At 41.9% G+C, this 19,975-nt stretch overlaps 2 protein-coding genes across 2 annotated transcripts; one reads left to right on the plus strand and one right to left on the minus strand.

Moving 5' to 3' along the window:
* Nucleotides 1–370: 370 nt before the first annotated feature.
* On the minus strand, nucleotides 371–1,420 carry fam43b (family with sequence similarity 43 member B; the record flags this gene model as incomplete). The annotated part of the gene is made up of 1 exon (XM_080534438.1): nucleotides 371–1,420. The coding sequence occupies exon 1, from the start codon at nucleotides 1,376–1,378 to the stop codon at nucleotides 371–373; it is 1,008 nt and encodes a 335-aa protein (XP_080390564.1). The 5' UTR covers nucleotides 1,379–1,420.
* A 7,041-nt stretch (nucleotides 1,421–8,461) lies between these two features.
* mul1 (mitochondrial E3 ubiquitin protein ligase 1) lies at nucleotides 8,462–13,131 on the plus strand. Its single transcript, XM_080533640.1, has 5 exons — nucleotides 8,462–8,482; nucleotides 9,095–9,240; nucleotides 9,373–9,460; nucleotides 10,119–10,239; nucleotides 12,170–13,131. The coding sequence occupies exons 2-5, from the start codon at nucleotides 9,121–9,123 to the stop codon at nucleotides 12,897–12,899; spliced, it is 1,059 nt and encodes a 352-aa protein (XP_080389766.1). The 5' UTR covers nucleotides 8,462–8,482; nucleotides 9,095–9,120; the 3' UTR covers nucleotides 12,900–13,131.
* The last annotated feature ends 6,844 nt before the right edge of the window (nucleotides 13,132–19,975 follow it).

Here is a 19,975-nt window from a genome sequence, read left to right on the forward strand (position 1 = left end):
TACTCACAAAAGATTCAAGGAACAGGGAGTTAAACACATCCTGGGTCTGGGGTGCATTATGAGAGCTGCATGGCAACAATCAGTGCCAGTTCTCTCAATAGTCTCAGACATAATTATTATCTTTATTGTGCTATTCTCTCTCCACCTTTGTAAATGCTCTTTCTCACTAAATTGCCACCATCCTCTGACAAACTAGTGGTTGAGCCATCTGGAAAAATGTAATCCCTCCTCTCTTCTTCCTGGACCCATCAGAGCTTTGAGAGAAGTTTCTGGTAAACAGGCACCTCACCTTGTGGAGGGCATCAGTGAGAGGAGGAGAAGGGGAATGTGGTTCTGTGGTGTAGTACTGTAATGTGATATCCACTTATTCTCACACTAGAGAGCTGATAAATGTCAGTGTGTTGTTGTTGCTGTCGCTGATGTTGAAAGTGCACCCGTCCATCTCCCCTAGGTCTATGTCAGATAACTGAACTAGGACAGGGTCTGTTAAAACCTCCTGATTCGCCTCTTCCTCGTCCTCTTCTTCATCATATTCCACCTCTTCTTCCTCTCCCTCATATTCCTCCTCCTCCTCTTCCTCCTCCTCCACAGCCTCCACCTTCTCTTCTTCCTCCTCTGTGATGGAGCAGAGGTGGGTGGCACTGCCAGGGTTGTAGGCAGGTGGTCGGTAGTGGCACTGCCCGTTAAGCAGCCTCCTCAGAGGCATGAGGGGCACCATCTCCTCCCCCAGCAGCTCCTGCTGGCAATGCCTGAAATCGCTCTGCCTCTTCAGCCTCTTGAACTCGCTGAAGGCAGACGTGGAGGTCTGGTAGAGGCTGTGGGCTATGGCCCGGGCCTTCTCCGACTTGGTGACGAGGACCGCGTGGCACCGCAGTACCACTGCCTTGTTCTTCACCTGGTGCCTGTAGATCCAGGCTAGGATCTTGGGCCGGCAGGGGTCCGCTGTGCAGTAGGTGATCCGGTTCAGAGAGTACAAATGGGTGGGCTTCTTCTTACCGGACTTGTCAGTTCCCATCCGGATGCCCTGGGGTCCCACTGTGAGCCGCATTTTGAGGCTCTGCTCTCCGTAGCCGCTCTTGCTCCAGATCTTGGCCACAGCGTCCTGTGTGCAGCCGTTTCCCTTGGCTGTGATGGTCACCACGCTGCCCAGGTAGCGCACACTGTAGACGGGCTCCTCCTTGTTGAGCTCCACCTTCTGCCGTTTGGTCTGGAAGACGCCGGCGAGCCAGTCGGAGGGCCAGTCAGGCAGCAGGTCAGGGCAGGAGCGCAGCAGAGAGGAGAGGAGGGAGTAGTAGGTCAGCCCGGCCCCCAGGCTCTTAGGCTTGCTCTTGGCCTCGTCCTCCACCAGGACAAACTTACTCCTTCTCCAGGGCAGCATGGCGCAGGATAGAGTTTGAGGGAACGAGCCCCCCTGCCTGTGTGTGTGTGTGTGTCTGTGTGTGTTTGTCAGAGAGATAGAGTAAGAGAGCGAGAGAGAGTAGGAGTGCGAGAGAGAGAGAGAGAGAGAGAGAGAGAGAGAGAGAGAGAGAGAGAGAGACAGAGAGAGAGAAATAGAGAGCAGCAGCTCTGCCAAGCACAGAGGAGAGACTGAGAGCTGCGAGTCTCAGCCAGTCTGGTCCACTGCTCGCTCCTCCTTCCTCTCCTCCTCCTCCTTCCTCTCCTCCTCCTCCTCCTTCTCCTCATCTGTTTGCATCATGCAGCGCTGATCAGTGCAGGGCAGGCCCATGCTCCAGCACCATCAGCCCCCCCCAGCCCCCTCCCTCCTTCACTGATTTCATTCCAAATGGCTCACCACCAAAACCTTTATTTATCTGGCAAGGTTTGCAGTGACAGTTCCCTGTATTTATATTGCTCTTAACCCAGAGGCTTAGAGAGTTCATCCCCGTGTCGCTGTGTCCCTGGAGACTGATTTGTCCTGATGTGGAGGTTAGCAGTTGGGACTGTGTTCTAACTTGTTTTACTTGTTTGGAGGGTAGAGGTGACATGGAAACAAATGTGTCAATGACAACAAAATCAATATCAGTCAAAATCAGCAGATCAATTCAGGAAAGGGTTCCGGGTTCCCAAAAGAATGACCATATGGTACACAGCTGAAGACATTTTGCAATATAAACATATTTCTGCAAGAAGCTCAGTAGATGTTTGTGCTGAATCATGCATTTTCACCTATAGTATACCCTAGGGATTCTCAGTATGAATATCTGCAAATTATGATAATTTCATCAGTCTACAACATCAGCAGCACTACTCCAATCATGTTATGGATTAGGATTAGGGTTAGTTTATATGATATGGAGGCACCCTATCAAAGGGGAGCCTTTCCAGTCGACAGCTCTGCAGCAATGAATCATTGTGAGTATCATTTATATCTGCCACGAAGGGTGCCAGAGGCTGGGGCAGGACTTGTCATCTGTAGATGAAGTCCTCTTGAAGAGATTGACTCAAGTGGAGAGGAAGCATATGTGGCTACACTGGTCAAAAGTTGCCCTTTTATCATATGGTGTGCATCTGTAAATTAAGATTCATGAATAAGGAGAATGCAAACTCACTAAAGTAAGTGCATTATTTTGAATGAAACGAAAGTGATCATCTAATGCGCAGTAATAAACGAGAGAGTGAGTTTACAGCACGATTATGGGATTCACAAGCCCTCTTCACAAATTTTTTTTCATCCAGTCTTACCCAGTGACCCAAGAAACACTCATTGAATAGAGCCTTTTACAACTCAAATGAAACTTATCGCCACAAGCTACGGCCAAGTTTTAGTGCTATTTTCTACTTAAGAAGAGATTTGGAATGATGAACCTAATGGTGAGAGAGGGGGAAGAGGGGGGCTGTATGGGTCCATTAAAAGACCGTTTTCTCTCTGGAGCAGCTCAAGAGACTTTTACCCTGAAAATAGTTGGAAGTAAATACACAGAGCGCTGCTGCAGAGATCTGACCTATATGAGATGGTATCTTCGGTCATGACTGGACTGTCTGAAGGAATAAGATGGAGAGGTTTTTAGATGAGGTTCTCTAAATTACATGTTGAGGTTTGCGGGGAGCTCCTCTATCAGCACAGAAGATTAACACGAACGTGCAGCACTGACGCCGTCCATGACTAGATGGCCTTTACAGAGACGGATGATCCTGTAAAATATTGACTTATCTGCCATCCAGGTTATCAGAGTATTGGAGGGTGGGTGAATGAAATTAGGAAGCGTCTGAGGGGAGATCCACTACAAACCGTGTTAAATTTCCATTTCAATCCATATCAGTCGCTCCCTTTGTTATCTGAACTGTGCTCACTCTGTGCCTCATTTTATAAAATGTATTTCCTTCTCATCAGTGAGGGAAAGATTTGAATGCTGTAATGTATCTACCATCAAACAGGTGAAATTGGATTCTAGTTTTATGATCCAACCACATACATTTTATACTGTTTGCAGCCTATACCTACTGTATACTGTGCTCATACAGTACAGTAGAACATTTTCATTGGTGGGTGAAGATGCAGGGAGTATAATTTGTGCAATAATGGCAGGCCATTTGCCTCTGTGATTTGTGTTGTTTTCTGTCCTATAAAATTAAAAGCAATTAGGACAGAATTGAATACATCTTTTTTGATTGAGATGAACATTATAATTGAGACAAAATGAGCAATCCAATTTCCGTTGCACACACTTGTCAACAATGGTCATCTTCTAAAATAGGCTTAATTTGTGATGTGTCAGTGGCGTGGTAAAAACAGTCATTAAGCTGTGTAATGTAGTGAATGTTGTGTCTCCAGTTCATTAGACTATTCCAGTGGAACAAATGGCAATTGAGAAAACTGGGCAACTACATCAATGCTTTATTATTAACCCGACTGTAACAGGGAGGAGTGTTGAGCATCCACTTATCTGAATGAACTGCACTTTGGCTTTCTTACAGTCTATCTAGCTGGAGGTTTTGGCCCCAGCCCCAGCCCCACAGCCCCACAGCCCCCCAGCCTAGCCCCAGCCCCAGCCCCACAGCCCCAGCCCCACAGCCCCACAGCCCCCCAGCCCAGCCCCAGCCCCACAACCCCAAAGCCCAGCCCCAGCCCTAGCCCCAGTCCCAGTCCCAGCCCCAGACCTAGCCCCAACCCTAGCCCCAACCCTAGCCCCAGCCCAGCCCCAGCCCCAGCCCCACAGTCCAAGCCCTATCTGGCACCCTCACCCATGGCCATTTCTTTACAACTCTCACATGTGCAACCCAGGGTGTAGAACTCTATTGAAGCAATCCAATTACTCTTATCTGAGACACCCCCCCCCCCCCACCCCCAACACACACACACATACACACACACACACACACACACACACTCACACACACGCACACACACACACACACACACACACACACACACACACACACACACACACACACATACACACACACCAAACAAGAACCCATTCTTCTTTCTTATTACTTTTCTTTCCTTTGTTCTAGAAGCCCTTCCCCTTGTCCATGGCAGTATATGCTATATATTTCTGTCTAGCGGGGCAGGCTAATTGAATTGAGCTCCCATATCCAATGTACTGTAATCAATGAGAGGAGGCTGGCAGAGAGAGAGAGACGGAGAGAGAGAGAGAGAGACAGAGAGAGAGAGAGAGAGAGAGAGAAAGAGAGAAAGAGAGAAAGAGAGAGAGAGAGAGAGAGAGAGAGAGAGAGAGAGGGAGGGAGAGAGAGAGAGAGAGAGAGAGAGAGAGAGAGAGAGAGAGAGAGAGAGAGAGAGAGAGAGAGAGAGAGAGAGAGAGAGAGGGAGGGCCTGGCTCTTAGATGGCTGATTTATGGCTGTACATGAGGGCAGCGGAGAGGCACCGCTCACTGTAAAGAACGAGACGGGGGAGAGATGACAGAGCGAGCTGCTGTGTTGTTCCTCCATCAGGCTGCTGCCACCGCCAACTAGCCTGCATGCACAGAAGCAAGACAATAAATACAAATCAGGCAGGGACGGACGACCGAGGAACTAACCACAGAGCCTAACTCTTAGTATTTCCTTTGTCGACCAGAAAAAAAAGGTATACTAAGCAGCGGAGGAAATCAATACAGCCTTGTTTCTTTGTACTGTGGATTCCCCATGGGCCTAGGCAATACATAACAACGTATAGGCAGATCATAGTTTAATGAACAGGGGAATAGCAAGAGCTAGGACCAGTGGCGGACTCAGGCTGTTTGAAGGACAGGGGCGAAAAGAAAAAAGGGCACCTACTGCACAACATGGGACCCCATCAGTGCACATGGTCAAGGTTAGACCATTGGAAGGGCAGCCAATAGGGCACATCCTCTAATTTCGCCACTCAAAAGGGCACTTTAGTGCAACGTTTTTCAACTGTGGGGGCACATGGTCAAGTTTAGACCATTGGAGGGGCACCAATAGGGCACGTCCTCTAATTTAGAAAAATGTCACAAATTTGAGTGTTCTGTGAGGCCAATTCTACCAAACTTCTACCATCTATATACTAACAACAGGGTATGCTTCTATGTTTGTGTATTGAGAGAATTTTTCTACAGTATACCCCCTTCCTCAAACACCTGACACTGGAAGATTAATGGCATCTCTGTAGAAATGATTCAGCATCATTAGCATTATGCATTATGTAATGTACTGCATATGCGCCACACATTTGAGGTTTCTAAGGACAGGATATGAAAAGCACCCTGTGCCAAATAGCTTCATTATTAATCTTGTGCTTTTGTTTGGTAATCCTCACAGGCAATTCGCCAGGCTTTTGACACACTCGCTCAAAATGCTCTTTGATTTTTGCACAATATCTTTTAGAACTGAGATAGGTACTCTAATCACATGCTTTTAATAAATAAATGTAAATAAATAACATCTATTTAAGTGCTTTTTTAAGGGTGTTTACAAGGACAAACCTCATTTGTACACCATTATCAAATATGACATTTTTCAAATGTTATTATCAGAAATGTCTGTAAAACAGTCTATAACAAACGTCCATACTTTGACTGTTCCTTTGATATAGCTTAAAAGCATTAAAGTATTCACAAAGTATACAGTAGAGCATGTTTCTTAGAGCAACATGGTGGTGATGTGTGCTGTTCTATTTCTAAAGCTTAATCTATGTCATAAACATTCAAAGAGTATTTCAAGCGTCTTAATCACTATATAAGACTTAGTTTGCATTTTTGAAGAGGAAGTACAAAGTATACAGTACAGTATCATGCTGGCTAAAATGTGTAAGTTGCATCTACTCTTTTCAATTATGATTTAGACTCCATCCATTACATCCATAATGTAATTATTATGTAATTCACATAGACACAAACTCTCCCATCATGTCATGATCTATATGGTTCACCTTTTCCAAATTCCAAGACTAGAAATCCATATTTTTACTCTCTTTAACGAGACAAAGGTGGATATTAAGTGCACTGACTATGTTTGTGTATAACTTGGCTAGGGGCATGTGGAGTTGGGGGCTAGTTTGAATCTTGCAGAAGTAGTTAGGCTAGGTGTTACTGTTGGTACATGTGCATTAGTCATATCCATGCCTCCAGCACTCTGCTCCACAGCATTGAGACAGACACATCTGGCACCTTGCACTCCTGCTCTCCTCCCCTCCCTCAAAGACACTCCTTCCATCTGCCGCGGCTATTTCTGTCTGTACATCCACGTGGATGGATGCTTGGCAGGCATAAGAACAACAGTGTCTTGAGGAAGAGAGGTTAGCAGTGAGGGGTCTATCCACACAGTAGGATACATTATTTCACTGTCACCACAGCAAGGTGACCAATGTTGAAGAGAAGCCTTGAGGCCAGTTACGTTCCCTTATTGAGCTAAGGGAGGCCGAAATGTTACACCTCTCCTTTATTTGGAGTTAACTCCAAACTCTCATCACATCTTTCATCTGTCAGTTGAATGATATCACATTTGTATTCAGTTGGGACTAATGGTAACTTGGAGTTGCAACCGTTGTTATTGTTACCATTTGAGTTATAAACATTGTTATTCTTGTCTCATTATAAAAGTCTTCAAAATGTTTGTTTGTATTTGAATAAACCCCTTTCTTTTGAGTTTGAGTTCTACTCTCGTCACGTTTCATCTGTCAGTTGAATGACATTACATTCTGATTCAGTTGACACTAATTAGAACTTTGACTCGTACCCATTGTTATCCTCGTCTCATTATAAAGATCTTCAAAAGTTTTTGAAGCGCACCTTAGAGATGTGTCCATCCATTGCTAATCCTGTTTCCAGATCGCTGTGCTGCACTGCACCATAATTAAAACTGACATAGAGTGAAGGAAGGGAGGAAAGAATGGGGGGAAAGCAGGAAGTAAAGGAAGGAAGGAAAGAAGGAAGGATGAAAGGGAGGGAGGGAGGAAGGAAGGAAGCAATATGCTTTATTGTGCATCCCTTGTCACGTATTGTGTCTCTTCAGTATACAGTAACCAAAATTCATTCTATGAATCCAGTTGCTAGCATGATTTATTTGCCAGGTTGTTCCATAAAACTTGAAAAACAACTCGGCTATTGTGGAACTAAAAGAGCAAATTGGCTGTGACTGTTCAGTGTGGAAATGAGCTGACAACGCAGGCAGATATTATGCTAATCCTCCTTTAGTTGTGAATTGGCTAAAGAATGGCTCCTGTCAAACAGCGAACAAAGCATAGAGTGAGTGTATAGATTTATGGGAGGGAGATTGCAATGGCTCAATTGAATGTTTCTGAAGCCTTTCCCTTGGCAAGGATCATGCCTCAGTTAACCCAGAACTGACAAGTCACATATTTTCCACTGAATAATTTAATGCTCCTCAAGTTTATTGCCACTCTGCACCTCACTATTGCATCATTGTAGTTCATATGTAAGTCTATACATCACCACAACTAAAAGGATAATGTTGTCAGGTTGTTGTTTTTCTCTGTCAAAATCCCTTCACTCCATTTCAAATGTCTTTCTCTAAGCCTTGTTAAAATGAATGAATGAATGAATGAATGAATGGTCTTTATTGTCATTGATATAGTACAGGTACCATACAACGAAATTTGGGAGGTGGGGCTCCCCTGGTGCTAGGAAAAAAATACTAAAAACAAGAAGGGAAAAAGAGCTGGTTTACATAAATAAAGGCTATGTACACTATCCACTATACTATACTACGTATACAAATAAAACACTGTGCTGTACTCTATGCTATGCTATGCTATAAATATCCTAACATTTCCTATCTCTGAACTTTATGTACCCGAGGGTTGTCATAACAAAACAGTAATATAGTGTAAAATGGAATGGAATAAAACAAGAATACTGTACAAATCTCTGTGTGAAACATAATGAACACCGATAGTACACCCCTCCAATAATACAGAATGACATACTGCCATCTGCTGGCAAAGAGGCGTTGTACACTTGTCTGATGTGTCTTGACTTTTATTTTGAAATTAGAGGAAAAAAACCGGAAGTATGTTTTACTTACTGTAACTAAGGAAGGAAGCCTACATTTATGTGGAGGGTAAGTGCCCCATTACCCCCATATAATCAATTATGTATCACAAATAAGTAGACAATTAATCCGTTAGTTAGCTGGTTGCGTGTACATAGCAGCTACCAATGCCATAAGAGCCTTTACAATGCTAGAGGGACTTTTATGCTAGCTAGGCTAATTTTTGCAGCTAAGCACCACAACACTACCCTGAATCTACCAAACGTTTCCATGTTTGGTAAACTGTTTCTAAAGCCAACTGCATGGTATCATACTTTTAAACAGGTTGTCATTTGATGTACTAGCAATAATATTTGGAATGGTCACTCATAACTGTCGAAGGTCACCTAAAGTTAACCTCCAAAATTGGACTAAATATCCAAACAGAAGTTGTCAAGCCTATTTTGTTATGGTGTACTTATGAGCCTCACATGTGACTCGAATGATATTCATAGTATGCGCATATGATACAACATCCAACAGATGTCTGTCTAAATTAGGAATTTGAATAACAAGAGTTAATAGGCAATACGTTAGTTTATCCACTATTAATCTACTACTGTCAGTTGTGTGACATCCAGGTGGGACCAACACACCTGCTCCTCTTTACGATGTGTGCTGTTTTCTATTTTATCATGTCAGATCAAAACCAAACAAAAGATTACAGGATGGATCCCAGTGGGAAACCCTCCACAGCCCAGGTCCTGTTGTTAGCCAGCAGCTCAGCACTGACTGCTCTCTTCTACTCTGTGTACAAAGGGAGGGCGACAACAGTTGCCAGGTTAAAGGTAACATAACATCACAGACTCATCACATCTGTCCCATGGTGTTGATGTACAGTACAGTACAGTATGTATTTAGAGTTTCCATTAACAACAACCGTGTCATTTTCCAATAGTTCATTTCAAATTTCTTTATAGGAAGCCAAAAAAGTGACTATTGATCAGCATCTGAAAAACATCCTGTCAGAAGCTCCAGGAAAATGTGTCCCATATGCTGTGATTGAAGGTGTGGAATGTGTTGGAATTATATATTCCAAGATTCATTTAGCCTAGTCTAATGAATACCATAGCTGAACTGTTCTGTGTATTCCATAAGTATTGGAAAGAGGAAACATGTTCTTTTAGCTCTATGTTGCAACAGTTTGGATTTGAAATCAAAACATACAGGTGAAGCGACATCCAATGAATTTGTAGTTTGTCTGGTTACGTATGCTGCAAATGATAGTCTCTGATACATTCATGCCCACTTCTTTGAGTATGTTCTTGATCTGTGGGAAAGTTGTTTTGTATCTATTCTTAATTATGGTGAGCATTTTTCGGTCATTCACTGTTGAAGTCTTCCATGGCCTACTACCAATCAACCAAAAGAAAACATTGAATTTAAGCTGAGAATCTCTAGAATTACCTCATAGTAATTATTTGATTTCAAATCCAAACTGAGTATGAAGCGAAAAGTAGACAAAACGCTTCCTATTTCCAATACTTATGATGGGTACTGTAGGTTAAACATTTACTACAGTGTGGACATAGCCCAGGGTTAAGTGATGGAAAAGTGAAAAGTGATTGTGAGCGATGAATTTATCATAACATTTATCATAACTGTTATCAATGTTTTTACCATGAAAGGTTTAATTGCTTGACAAAGCATCTATTTTGATCCATAGGTGTTGTGACATCTGTTAAGGAAACACTGAACAGCCAGTTTGTTGACAATTGTAAAGGGGTCATCGAGAGGTTGATTCTGAAGGAGAAGAAGATGGTGTGGAATCGTACAACCCATCTTTGGTAAGTGCTACAATGAAGTCATGCCCTCAGTTCAGGCAGCTGTGAGATATTCAATCTGTGACTTTCATTTTCTCAGTGGCCACTGGAGGTACTACAAATAGGTACCTACAGTTAGGTCCATATATATTTGGACACCGACATAATATGTGTTATTTTAACTGTTTACCAAAACATCTTCAAGTTACAGTTATATAATGAATATGGGCTTAAAGTGCAGACTCTCAGCTTTAGGGTAAGGGTATTCACATCCAAATTGAAGGAAGGGTTTAGGAATTACAGCTCTTTAATATGTAGCTCCCTCTTTTTCAAGGGACCAAAAGTAATTGGACAATTGACTCAAAAGCTGTTTCATGGGCCAGTGTGGGCTCTTCCTTCATTATTTCTTTATCAATTAAGCAGGTAAAAGGTCTGAGTTGATTCCAAGTGTGGCATTTGCATTTGGAAGCTGTTGCTGTATACGCACAACATGCAGTCAACGGAGCTCTCAATGCAAGTGAAAAAGGCCATCCTTAGGCTGCAAAAACAAAAACAAAATCCATCAGAGAGATAGCAGTAACATTAATAGTGGCCAAATTAACTGTTTGGTAAATTCTGAGAAAGAAAGAACGCAATGGTGAGCTCGGCACCACAAAAAGGTCTGGATGTCCATGGAAGACAAGAGTGGTGGATGATCACAGGATCCTTTACATGGTAAAGAAAAACCCCTTCACAACATCCAGCCAAGTGAAGAACAGTCTCCAGGAGGTAGGCATATCATTATCCAAGTGTACCATAAAAGAAAGACTTCACACAAGCAAATACAGAGGGTTCACCACAAGGTGCAAGCCATTCATAAGCCTCAAGAATAGAAAGGCCAGATTAGACTTTGACAAAAAACAAATAAAAAAGGCAGCCCTGTTCTGGAACAGCATTCTTTGGACCTGTACCAGACTGATGGGAAGAAAAAAGTATGGAGAAGGCTTGGAACGGCTCATGATCCGACGCATACCGCATCATCTGTAAAAAAAAACGTGGAGGCCATGTGATGACATGGGCAGGCACTGGGTCACTAGTGTTTATTGATGATGTGACAGAAGACAGAAGAAGACAGATGAATTCTGAAGTGTTTAGGGATATTCTGTCTGCTCAGATTCAGACAAATTCAGCAAAGTTGATTGGATGGTGCTTCAAATACAGCTGGACAATGACCCAAAACATACTGCTTAAGCAACCCAGGAGTTTTTTTAAGGCAAATAAGTGGAATATTCTGCAATGGCCAAAGGCAATCACCTGATCTCAACCCGATCAAGCATGCATTTCACTTGCTGAAAACAAAACTAAAGCCACAAAGACCCACAAAAACAACAACTGAAGACTGCTGCAGTAAAGGCCTGGCAAAGCATCACAAAGGAGGAAACCCAGCATTTGGTGATGTCCATGTGTTCCAGACTTCAGGCAGTCATTGCCTGCAAAGGATTCTCGACAAAGTATTAAAAATGAACATTTTATTTATGATTATGTTAATTTGTCCAATTACTTTTGAGCTCTTGAAAATAGGGGACTGTGTATAAAAATGGTTGCAATTCCTAAACGTTTCATACAATATTTTTGTTCAACCCCTTGAATTAAAGCTGAAAGTCTGCACTTCAATTACGTACATCTCAATTGTTTCATTTCAAATCCATTGTGGTGGCATACAGAGCCAAAATTATGGTGTTATTGTGTCACTGTCCAAATACTTCCGGACCTAACTGTACATTAAATGCCAAAAGTCATGACAAAAAACTATGATTTAACAGTTTTCTAACTCAGCCAGCACTTTTTCCCCAGATATAAAAATTCACAAAAAGTGAAATGAAAAAGCATCAAAAGAATGTGCATGGACATAGGCATCTTCTACACATCTCTCTTTCTATATCTAATATAACATTGGGTGATTTGTTCACGACAGGAATGAAAGTGAAAAGATCATCCACCAGCGCACCAACACTGTGCCGTTCGACCTGGCGTCCCACGATGAGGCTGTGGCAGCGACCATACGGGTTGTACGTCCACTGGACTCGTATGAGCTGGACCTGGAGACCACCTACGAGAAATTCCACCCTACAGTCCAGTCCCTGACCAACGTCATCGGCCATTTCATCAGCGGGGAGCGTCCCAAGGGCATCCACGAAATGGAGGAGATGCTGCGTCTGGGAGAGAACCTCACCGGGGTGGGAGAGCTGGTCCTGGACAATAACCTGGTCAAGCTCCAGCCACCCAAACAGGGCTTCCGTTACTTCCTAAGTCGGCTGGACTACGATGCCCTGCTGGGGAAGCAGGAGAGCAACGTCAGGGTGTGGAGGGTCCTGACCGTGGTGTTCGGAGTGACTGCATGCACCACACTCCTCTTCATCCTGTGGAAGCAGTATGTTTACCAGAAGCAGCGACGGAAGAAGAGGAGTGTCCTGGAGGAGTTCAAGGATCGTCAGCAGAGACGAATGCGTGACTTGAACGTGGACGAAGGTGCTGTGTCACCTACCGCCTGCACCGTGTGTCTGACCCAGGAGCGCTCCTGTGTGTTCCTGGAGTGTGGTCATGTCTGTGCCTGTAGCCAGTGCTACCTAGCCCTACCAGAGCCAAAGAAATGCCCTATCTGCAGGGGGACTATAGAGAGGGTTGTGCCACTCTACAACAGCTAATGGACAACATTGCAAACATGGAATTTGATCATTTTGATCATTTTGTTTAGCTGCCTTATATTAATTCTGTTCACTTTGTTTGTTTGTCTGTGCTATTTAGGGGACGTTTTTCTGTGGTCAAATTTAGAATTGTGTGTTAAGGTACAGTCTGTTCAACCACAGTTGTTTCAGTACTGTAATGCCATACTATAGCTATCTGACGGTTTGTTTGAAAAACCAAACTTGTACATTTGTCTCATTATCTGAATATGTATTTTTTATTATTTCCTTTGAGAAAATAATGTGAATAATTCATGTTTTTTTCCAATGATAATTGTATATCATCAGAGAAATGGAATGTCTTATTTTATCAAAATACATCAAAGACATTTTGAATAAATAAAGAGGTAAAAAGCATACTCGGTCATGTAAAGAGGTTATTCAGAAAGACTTCAAAGATAGAATTCAACAATATCAGTGATTACATTGTTGGGTCGTCATACAGTTGTTCACAGTTGCCAGGAGAGGGCGGTGTCTGCCTTCAGCCAGATGAGGCAGTGTAGTTTTCAGAATTTAGACATATTGCATGATATGAGGAGCATAAAAGCATATGATCACAATTGTACATGATCTTTTTTTTTTTACTAACTACAAATGCTGGGTTCGCAAAGTAGGATACCTGCAGTATAGGTTATGTCCCATAATGAAATTAAGGCATTTTATTTAATACCTAATAATTAAGTATATAAACAGTAACTGCATAGGGTTCACAATTAGTGGATACCCATTGAACCAGGAAATAAATTTGGCAACAAAAAAGCATCGAGTGAGTCAGGGCTGTTGTACAAGGAAAAATCTACCTCCGTGACGTACCTTTTCTGTAAGGGCTCGCAGGGAATAGGGACAGTGTTTTGCATTGCTCTCTGTATTTGCATTTCTCTCTTCTTCACCGTGTTATTTTTTTTATTAATGTACTGTTTTCCATCGCTAAATTCCGTTTATCCGTTAAGAAACATGGACAATATAGAATACTGTTGGCTGGGAAATCATAGGCAATAGGAAGGTATAGCAGTGTATTTGGATCTATTTTGTTTACCAGCTCGGTAATGGTTCACTTATCCTCCTATTATTGCCGACTCATATAACATGTCGGAGGTGTTGCCTTTCAATGAGGAGAACAGATCTCATCATGGAGGGGACGGGGACGAGGGGCAGATCTCCTTCACCTGTCGCCTGCAGGAAACGGACAACTTCATTGGTACTGCTCAGAACAAGAGAGCACCGAAACTCGGGCAGATTGGGAGGAGTAAAAGAGGTGAGAGACTACTGCGTGTAACTATTAGGAAAAAGGGGAACAATATATGTAACACTATAGTGGTTAGTTAATCCTGCAATGTAGAAACATTAGAATAGGTACACTAAAGAGACAGAGACAGAGAGAGTGCGTGTGCGTGTGCGTCTGTGACATATAGAGCTTCATCTTCAAGAAGTTTCCATGAATAGACTTTTTACTAATCTATATACAGAGAATATACATCTTATATGTCTTTATATATTATATATATAATGTTTATATATATATATATATATATATATATATATATATATATATATATTATAGATCACCTGAACATATACTATATAAACTTTTCCTTTAAAAGATTATAGTGATTAGTCTTACTAAATCAGACACAAAAGATTCTGTGTTCCGTGATTATATACATTTTCTATACATAATTTGAACATGTGTATTCTCACTGTTTTGTATTGGTTTTCTTCTCCGCAGTTGTTGTTGAAGATGACAAAATAGATGAAGTGCTGAAAAGCCCAACAGAAAAAGACCCTGCATGAACGTAAACATGGTTGGATGATCCTTGCTAAGAGATGATTGGATGATCCCTGCTAAGAGACGATTGGATAATCACTGCTTAGACAGGCTACCCTCACTCAACAAATAATCATGTTGACATCATAATGGGTTGTACTTACAGAAGTATAATCATTTTAATATGATATTTGTGGCATTATTAAGAATGTTATTATAAACTCTGATATCTCTGTAGTCAATGATTCCCACTAAACGTTAAGGATTTCATTCATTTATCTAATCCAATTGATTGATTATTGATCAGAAATAATCCCTAATGCATAGGCTACTGTATGGAAATACAGATCCCAAAACGTTCTCCTCTTTTTACTGTATTGTGGCTCAGCCTTGGTAATATTCTGTCTTGCAATGTTTACTGTAAATAATTTTGCACACAATTGATGGTTAAAGTTGTATTCATTATTTGTTATCACTTGTTGTACAAATTCCTGTATTCAAAAAATATACATTTTACGGTTTTGCAGTGATGAAAGTTTGAACAAGCTGTTTTTATAAAATGACAAATTGAAGGACTACCTTTTTTTAAATAATGAACTTTTTGGTGTAATTCATGTTGTACTGATGTTGTTGATACAATATGCCTGCTCAATCTAATGTAAAAGTAATAACACTCTAGTACAATACTGTCCTGAGGAATATGATCACATTTGTGCCAAATATTTGCGAGATGCCAGTACAACTATTTACATGTAGGCCCACATTCAATCTATTATGCTGTACCTATGGACAGTTGTGCTTTTGCGTCAATAGCCATTGAAAATGTCATTGAGAAGAAATGCTTACAATATGTAATCCTCAATATGGCTGTCTTAATACGGCTTTAAAAAATCTGCATAAACGTACAATGTTTTTTGCAATACTCTCAGTAATTCCCAATGTGCAATTCTGAATGTCTTATTGGTTTCAGGGCTATTTTGTGAACATCTGCATGGATCAGGGAGATGTGCCTCTTTAACAAACAACTAATTGATATACAGTAGTCAAAATAGTTTGGATCTTTTAATGACGTGTGAAAATATGTCTTCATTTTGTACAATATATGTAATTAAAAAGGGCTTCATTTCAAGCATCAAATGTGAAAATGTGTTGTTTTCCTTTTCTATGACTGGTTTCATGTATGAACATGAAAGATAGTGATTGATTCACATTGTGAGACAGTAACAGGATACCCTTTTAGAGGACCTTGAGTGCAGTAAGAGCTGGAGAGAGTGGGAAATGGGCTATTAGATCTCAGAGGGATCGCACCTTGGTATCCACTGTCAGTCACTGAGCAGTCCACACACACACACACACACACACACACACACACACACACACACACACACACACAGTGTCCACACACTGGGAATCTCAGATGAACTGGTAATAAAGCTAGAGGGACCTCATGGCTTACTGTAATCTTGTTATGACCTTAGAAAGCCACATCATACACTAGCCATATGGACAACTTCCTTTGATTCTCCAAGCTCCTCTAATTATTATACAGTATATGATATACAGAACAGAACTGTTATGTTTTGGCTTTTACAAATCCAGAGAGCTGAGTTATAGATTAACAGTACGTATATGGCAAACAAAGAGACATCTCCTGTGGGGCCAACATGAATGAGCTTGAGAGTGGATTTATAACCAGGCTAACTAAAGACTCCCACATATGAACAGTCTGGTTTGCCACCATGGAAACCTTTATGCGCCCAATGACTTGACTGAGAGTCTTTTACTGAAGACAGATCATCAGATAGATGTCCTATTCATTATTCACCACTTTGGATTATTGAAATGGAATAGACCACAAGGACTATGTGGGCGGAATGTTTAGCCTTGTCAGGTCATATAGCCTGTTCATCACATGAAGGTCTTTTGCTCTATTACCGTAGTGCATGCATTTCTTGTTTTAACTTTATCTCTTTCCTACAGTATACTGTATATGCGTAGGTAGTATCCTCTCACTATAAAATAGCTAATTGGACTGCAACATCAGAGGGTATGCAATCTATGTTTGTTCCTCAGATTTCTAGCATAAACATGGCACAGCACAATATCCCAATTGCTTTATTAGGTTGTGAGGAGGCTTTTTCCCCCTTATTTGTTTTGGTCAAAATGTTTTTAATTCTAATTACTGTGTAGTTATTCAAGTGTTATTCACATTACATAGGGATGGTAGGAACAATCTGGATTACTATAAAAGCATTGTTAAAGCATTGGTCAACACATAATAACAATATCTGTACATCGATGGTCCACTGGTGAGCACTAGTGTGATTCTGTCCGTCAGCTATTAGGCTGTCAGTCAAATGTGACAGGAGGATGCACTTTTGCATTTCCCCCAGAAAACACATTATGTCCCTCTGGTGCAGCTGACAACCGTAAACTGGAAACCATAACACACAAACTGCCACGACTGTTTCCTTGGCAACTGCTCATGAGCCTCCCTCTCCCAACGCAGTTGCTGCAAAGTTGAGACAGGATTTATTTTTATAGTTGCACCATGAGACCTCTGTATCTGGACGCTGTATGAAATAGAGCCACCTACAGACTATCATTATTTGTTTTCGTTGTCTTTGTGGTGGCGGACATTATTTAGCTTGCTATACTGTATAATATATTGGGCTAGATTATGTTAGATCTGAAACCACCAGCATACAGTATTGAAGGAAGGAGCTATTATTAAACACACAGAACAACAAACTGTCAACAGATATGTGGCGTGTGCCCACACGGTTTTGAGAACTGGGTTGATACTGCACGATATGTATGGTGGAGGCGGAATAACCTTTCTTGCTAATCATTTTAAAAATGGCTAGAAAGCTTGATCCCCCTTTTAACTACTGTGTGTGTCTTCAATAAAGACAGCACGACAAACAAAGTATTGATTGAGTCTCTTTCAAATAAAACTGAACCACATGGCACATGCTGTAGGAAACCACGAACAGTACCGTGCCAGACCACAAACTGCCACCTAGCATCCTGGATACCTGACCCTGCATTCAGCCGTGGAGCCAAATTAAATCATTCATGATTAATTGAGAGCTGCTCCGTGTCGCATTTGACACTTGGGTCTTACCCCTCAAATCCACTTTATTCTGGGTTTGCATCTGAGGTATTGCAGTACCGTGGATATTCATGTTGGTCCTACTTTACGGAACTAAAGACCAAAGATGGTTGCTCAACCTGTTGTTGAGTTTTGGCCCTGACACGCAGCTCCCTGTATATAAAGACAGCTCTAGGTAGGCTAGTGCTCAAGTGAGAGGTGGACACCACCCCTAGGACGAGCCCCAGCCATAGCCTGGCCAGCACCCCTGGGTGGGGGGGAAATGAGCCACTGAGAGGTAGTGCAAACTGCTCAGGAATACCTGTTGTCACCAAACAAGAGGAGTCAATGGGTATCCTGCTCCCCCAACCAGTAGTAGAGGAGAGACTGACATCCTATCATGTTCATTTCCTCTCATTTGCAGCACAGTTGAACTGATTGCAACTCTCTTCTCTACAAACAGTCACAAACATCATGACGCAGAACCTGGAGACATCTGATTATCACGTGTGTGTGTGTGTGTGTGTGTGTGTGTGTGTGTGTGTGTGTGCGTGCCTTGCGTGCGTGCGTGCATGTGCGCGTGCATGTGTCCAGACGCATGTGTCCAGACCTGTGACCATCTCACGTCTATTACTGAACTGCAGAAAATTAAACTGAAACAGCTTTCCTGATTTCCTGCCTCCTACCTGGGTTGATGGTCTTCAAGATCCATGCAAGAGCATTATATACTATCTGGTGACACTACCACCTGCTGTCACTCAAATAGGTGGCTTCACCTCTCTGCTCTGTTTGTCACTCTCCTTTGAGCTGAAGTGATAATGAGCCTCAGTGTGGTAGATTGTATTGTGAACAACTGAGGAACTCACAGGCAATGAATGCCAATTCAACAGTTTTAAACCGAGAAAAGAAAGGTCTCCACATTTGGTCATGGTTCCATTTGAATTACAATCAAAGTACATTGTGCTGTCATTTTCTATAGTGCTACCATGGCAACCTCAATTCAGAGCTATCCCAGTAGGTATTCAATTCAAACTCAGATTTGAAACTGCTCCAGTGGGAGGCAGAGGGGGCGATGGACAGTCCAGTGAGATTTTCCCTGCATGTGCTGTCAGTGTCTGGTGGGAGGGAAAAACTCAAACTAAACCCAGAACAATGTCTAACTTCATCACTCCTTCACTATGGTAACCCATAGATGCTAAATGCACATCCACAGAGCATGGCAGAGTGACTTAATTGCTGTTAATTGCAGTGGAAAACAACTTCAGGCTTAGGAACGAAAAATAAGAGTTACCTATTAATGTTAGTATTCATACATTCCATTTCCCTTTTTTATCTATGCATTCCCTTACCTGAGGAGGGAGTGGCTGTCCGATCTCTTTGGGATCTTGTTCAGTATAGCAATAGTTAATGAACATTGTTCTCCTTGGCTACATAAATTACAACAATATACTAGTTTCAAGACTCAGAGTTTCCATGCTCACATATTCCGTGGTAGACCCATAGATCAGTATGTTCTTGGGACCAATGGATCAAGTTCATGTTATTTTCATTGGTCCAGGCACCCTATTTTATTCTTCATTGTCTTTTACAGAAATCCTTCTCACAACCAGGTACTCTACCATCTCTATAACAATAACAATTTTCTCTGAATATAGAAGCAGTAGCTATAGCAACAATTAAAACTCCTCATGAGATCCTAAAAACAGTGGGAGAATAAGTAGGGGGCCTACCTTCGTATTAAATGTAATGAAAACCATAGTGTCATTCAAAGTTTTGCCAGACTGTGTAACTTACTGTGTCTAGGAACTTCAGAGCATAAACTCTAATTTCAGGACAATCCCTGGAGCTATACTGTCACTGTGGCTTGGTGACAGTATAGTGGAATATGGTGGAACATAGTGGTTACACTTGATGACAGCATAGTGTGGGTTCTAGGGTCGCTGAGGTTGAGAATCAATCCTCTCTACTTAGGAGATTTGCTCTTCAAAGCTTCTTGTATCAACAGGTAGCTGTGTTTAATCTATGAAGCATGGGGCAAGATGGACTGTTGCTTTACCAGCCACTACCTAATGAGCTAATCCTCTTTTTTCCATCTCTCTCTCTCTCTCTGTTTCTCTCTCTCATTCTCATCTGTCTTCCTCTGTGTTAAAGATATGTGCTTCATCAGGTCTTGGTGTT

Source organism: Nansenia antarctica (assembly GCF_963989245.1).
Source record: "Nansenia antarctica genome assembly, chromosome: 6".
Classification (NCBI taxonomy): domain Eukaryota; kingdom Metazoa; phylum Chordata; class Actinopteri; order Argentiniformes; family Microstomatidae; genus Nansenia; species Nansenia antarctica.

Excerpts from the sequence above, each read along its gene's own strand:
- mul1 (XM_080533640.1), top strand. The coding sequence starts at position 9,121 with ATGGATCCCAGTGGGAAACCCTCCACAGCCCAGGTCCTGTTGTTAGCC. Across the intron at positions 9,241-9,372 it reads CAACAGTTGCCAGGTTAAAG|GAAGCCAAAAAAGTGACTAT; the intron begins GTAACATAACAT and ends ATTTCTTTATAG. Across the intron at positions 9,461-10,118 it reads CCCATATGCTGTGATTGAAG|GTGTTGTGACATCTGTTAAG; the intron begins GTGTGGAATGTG and ends TTTGATCCATAG.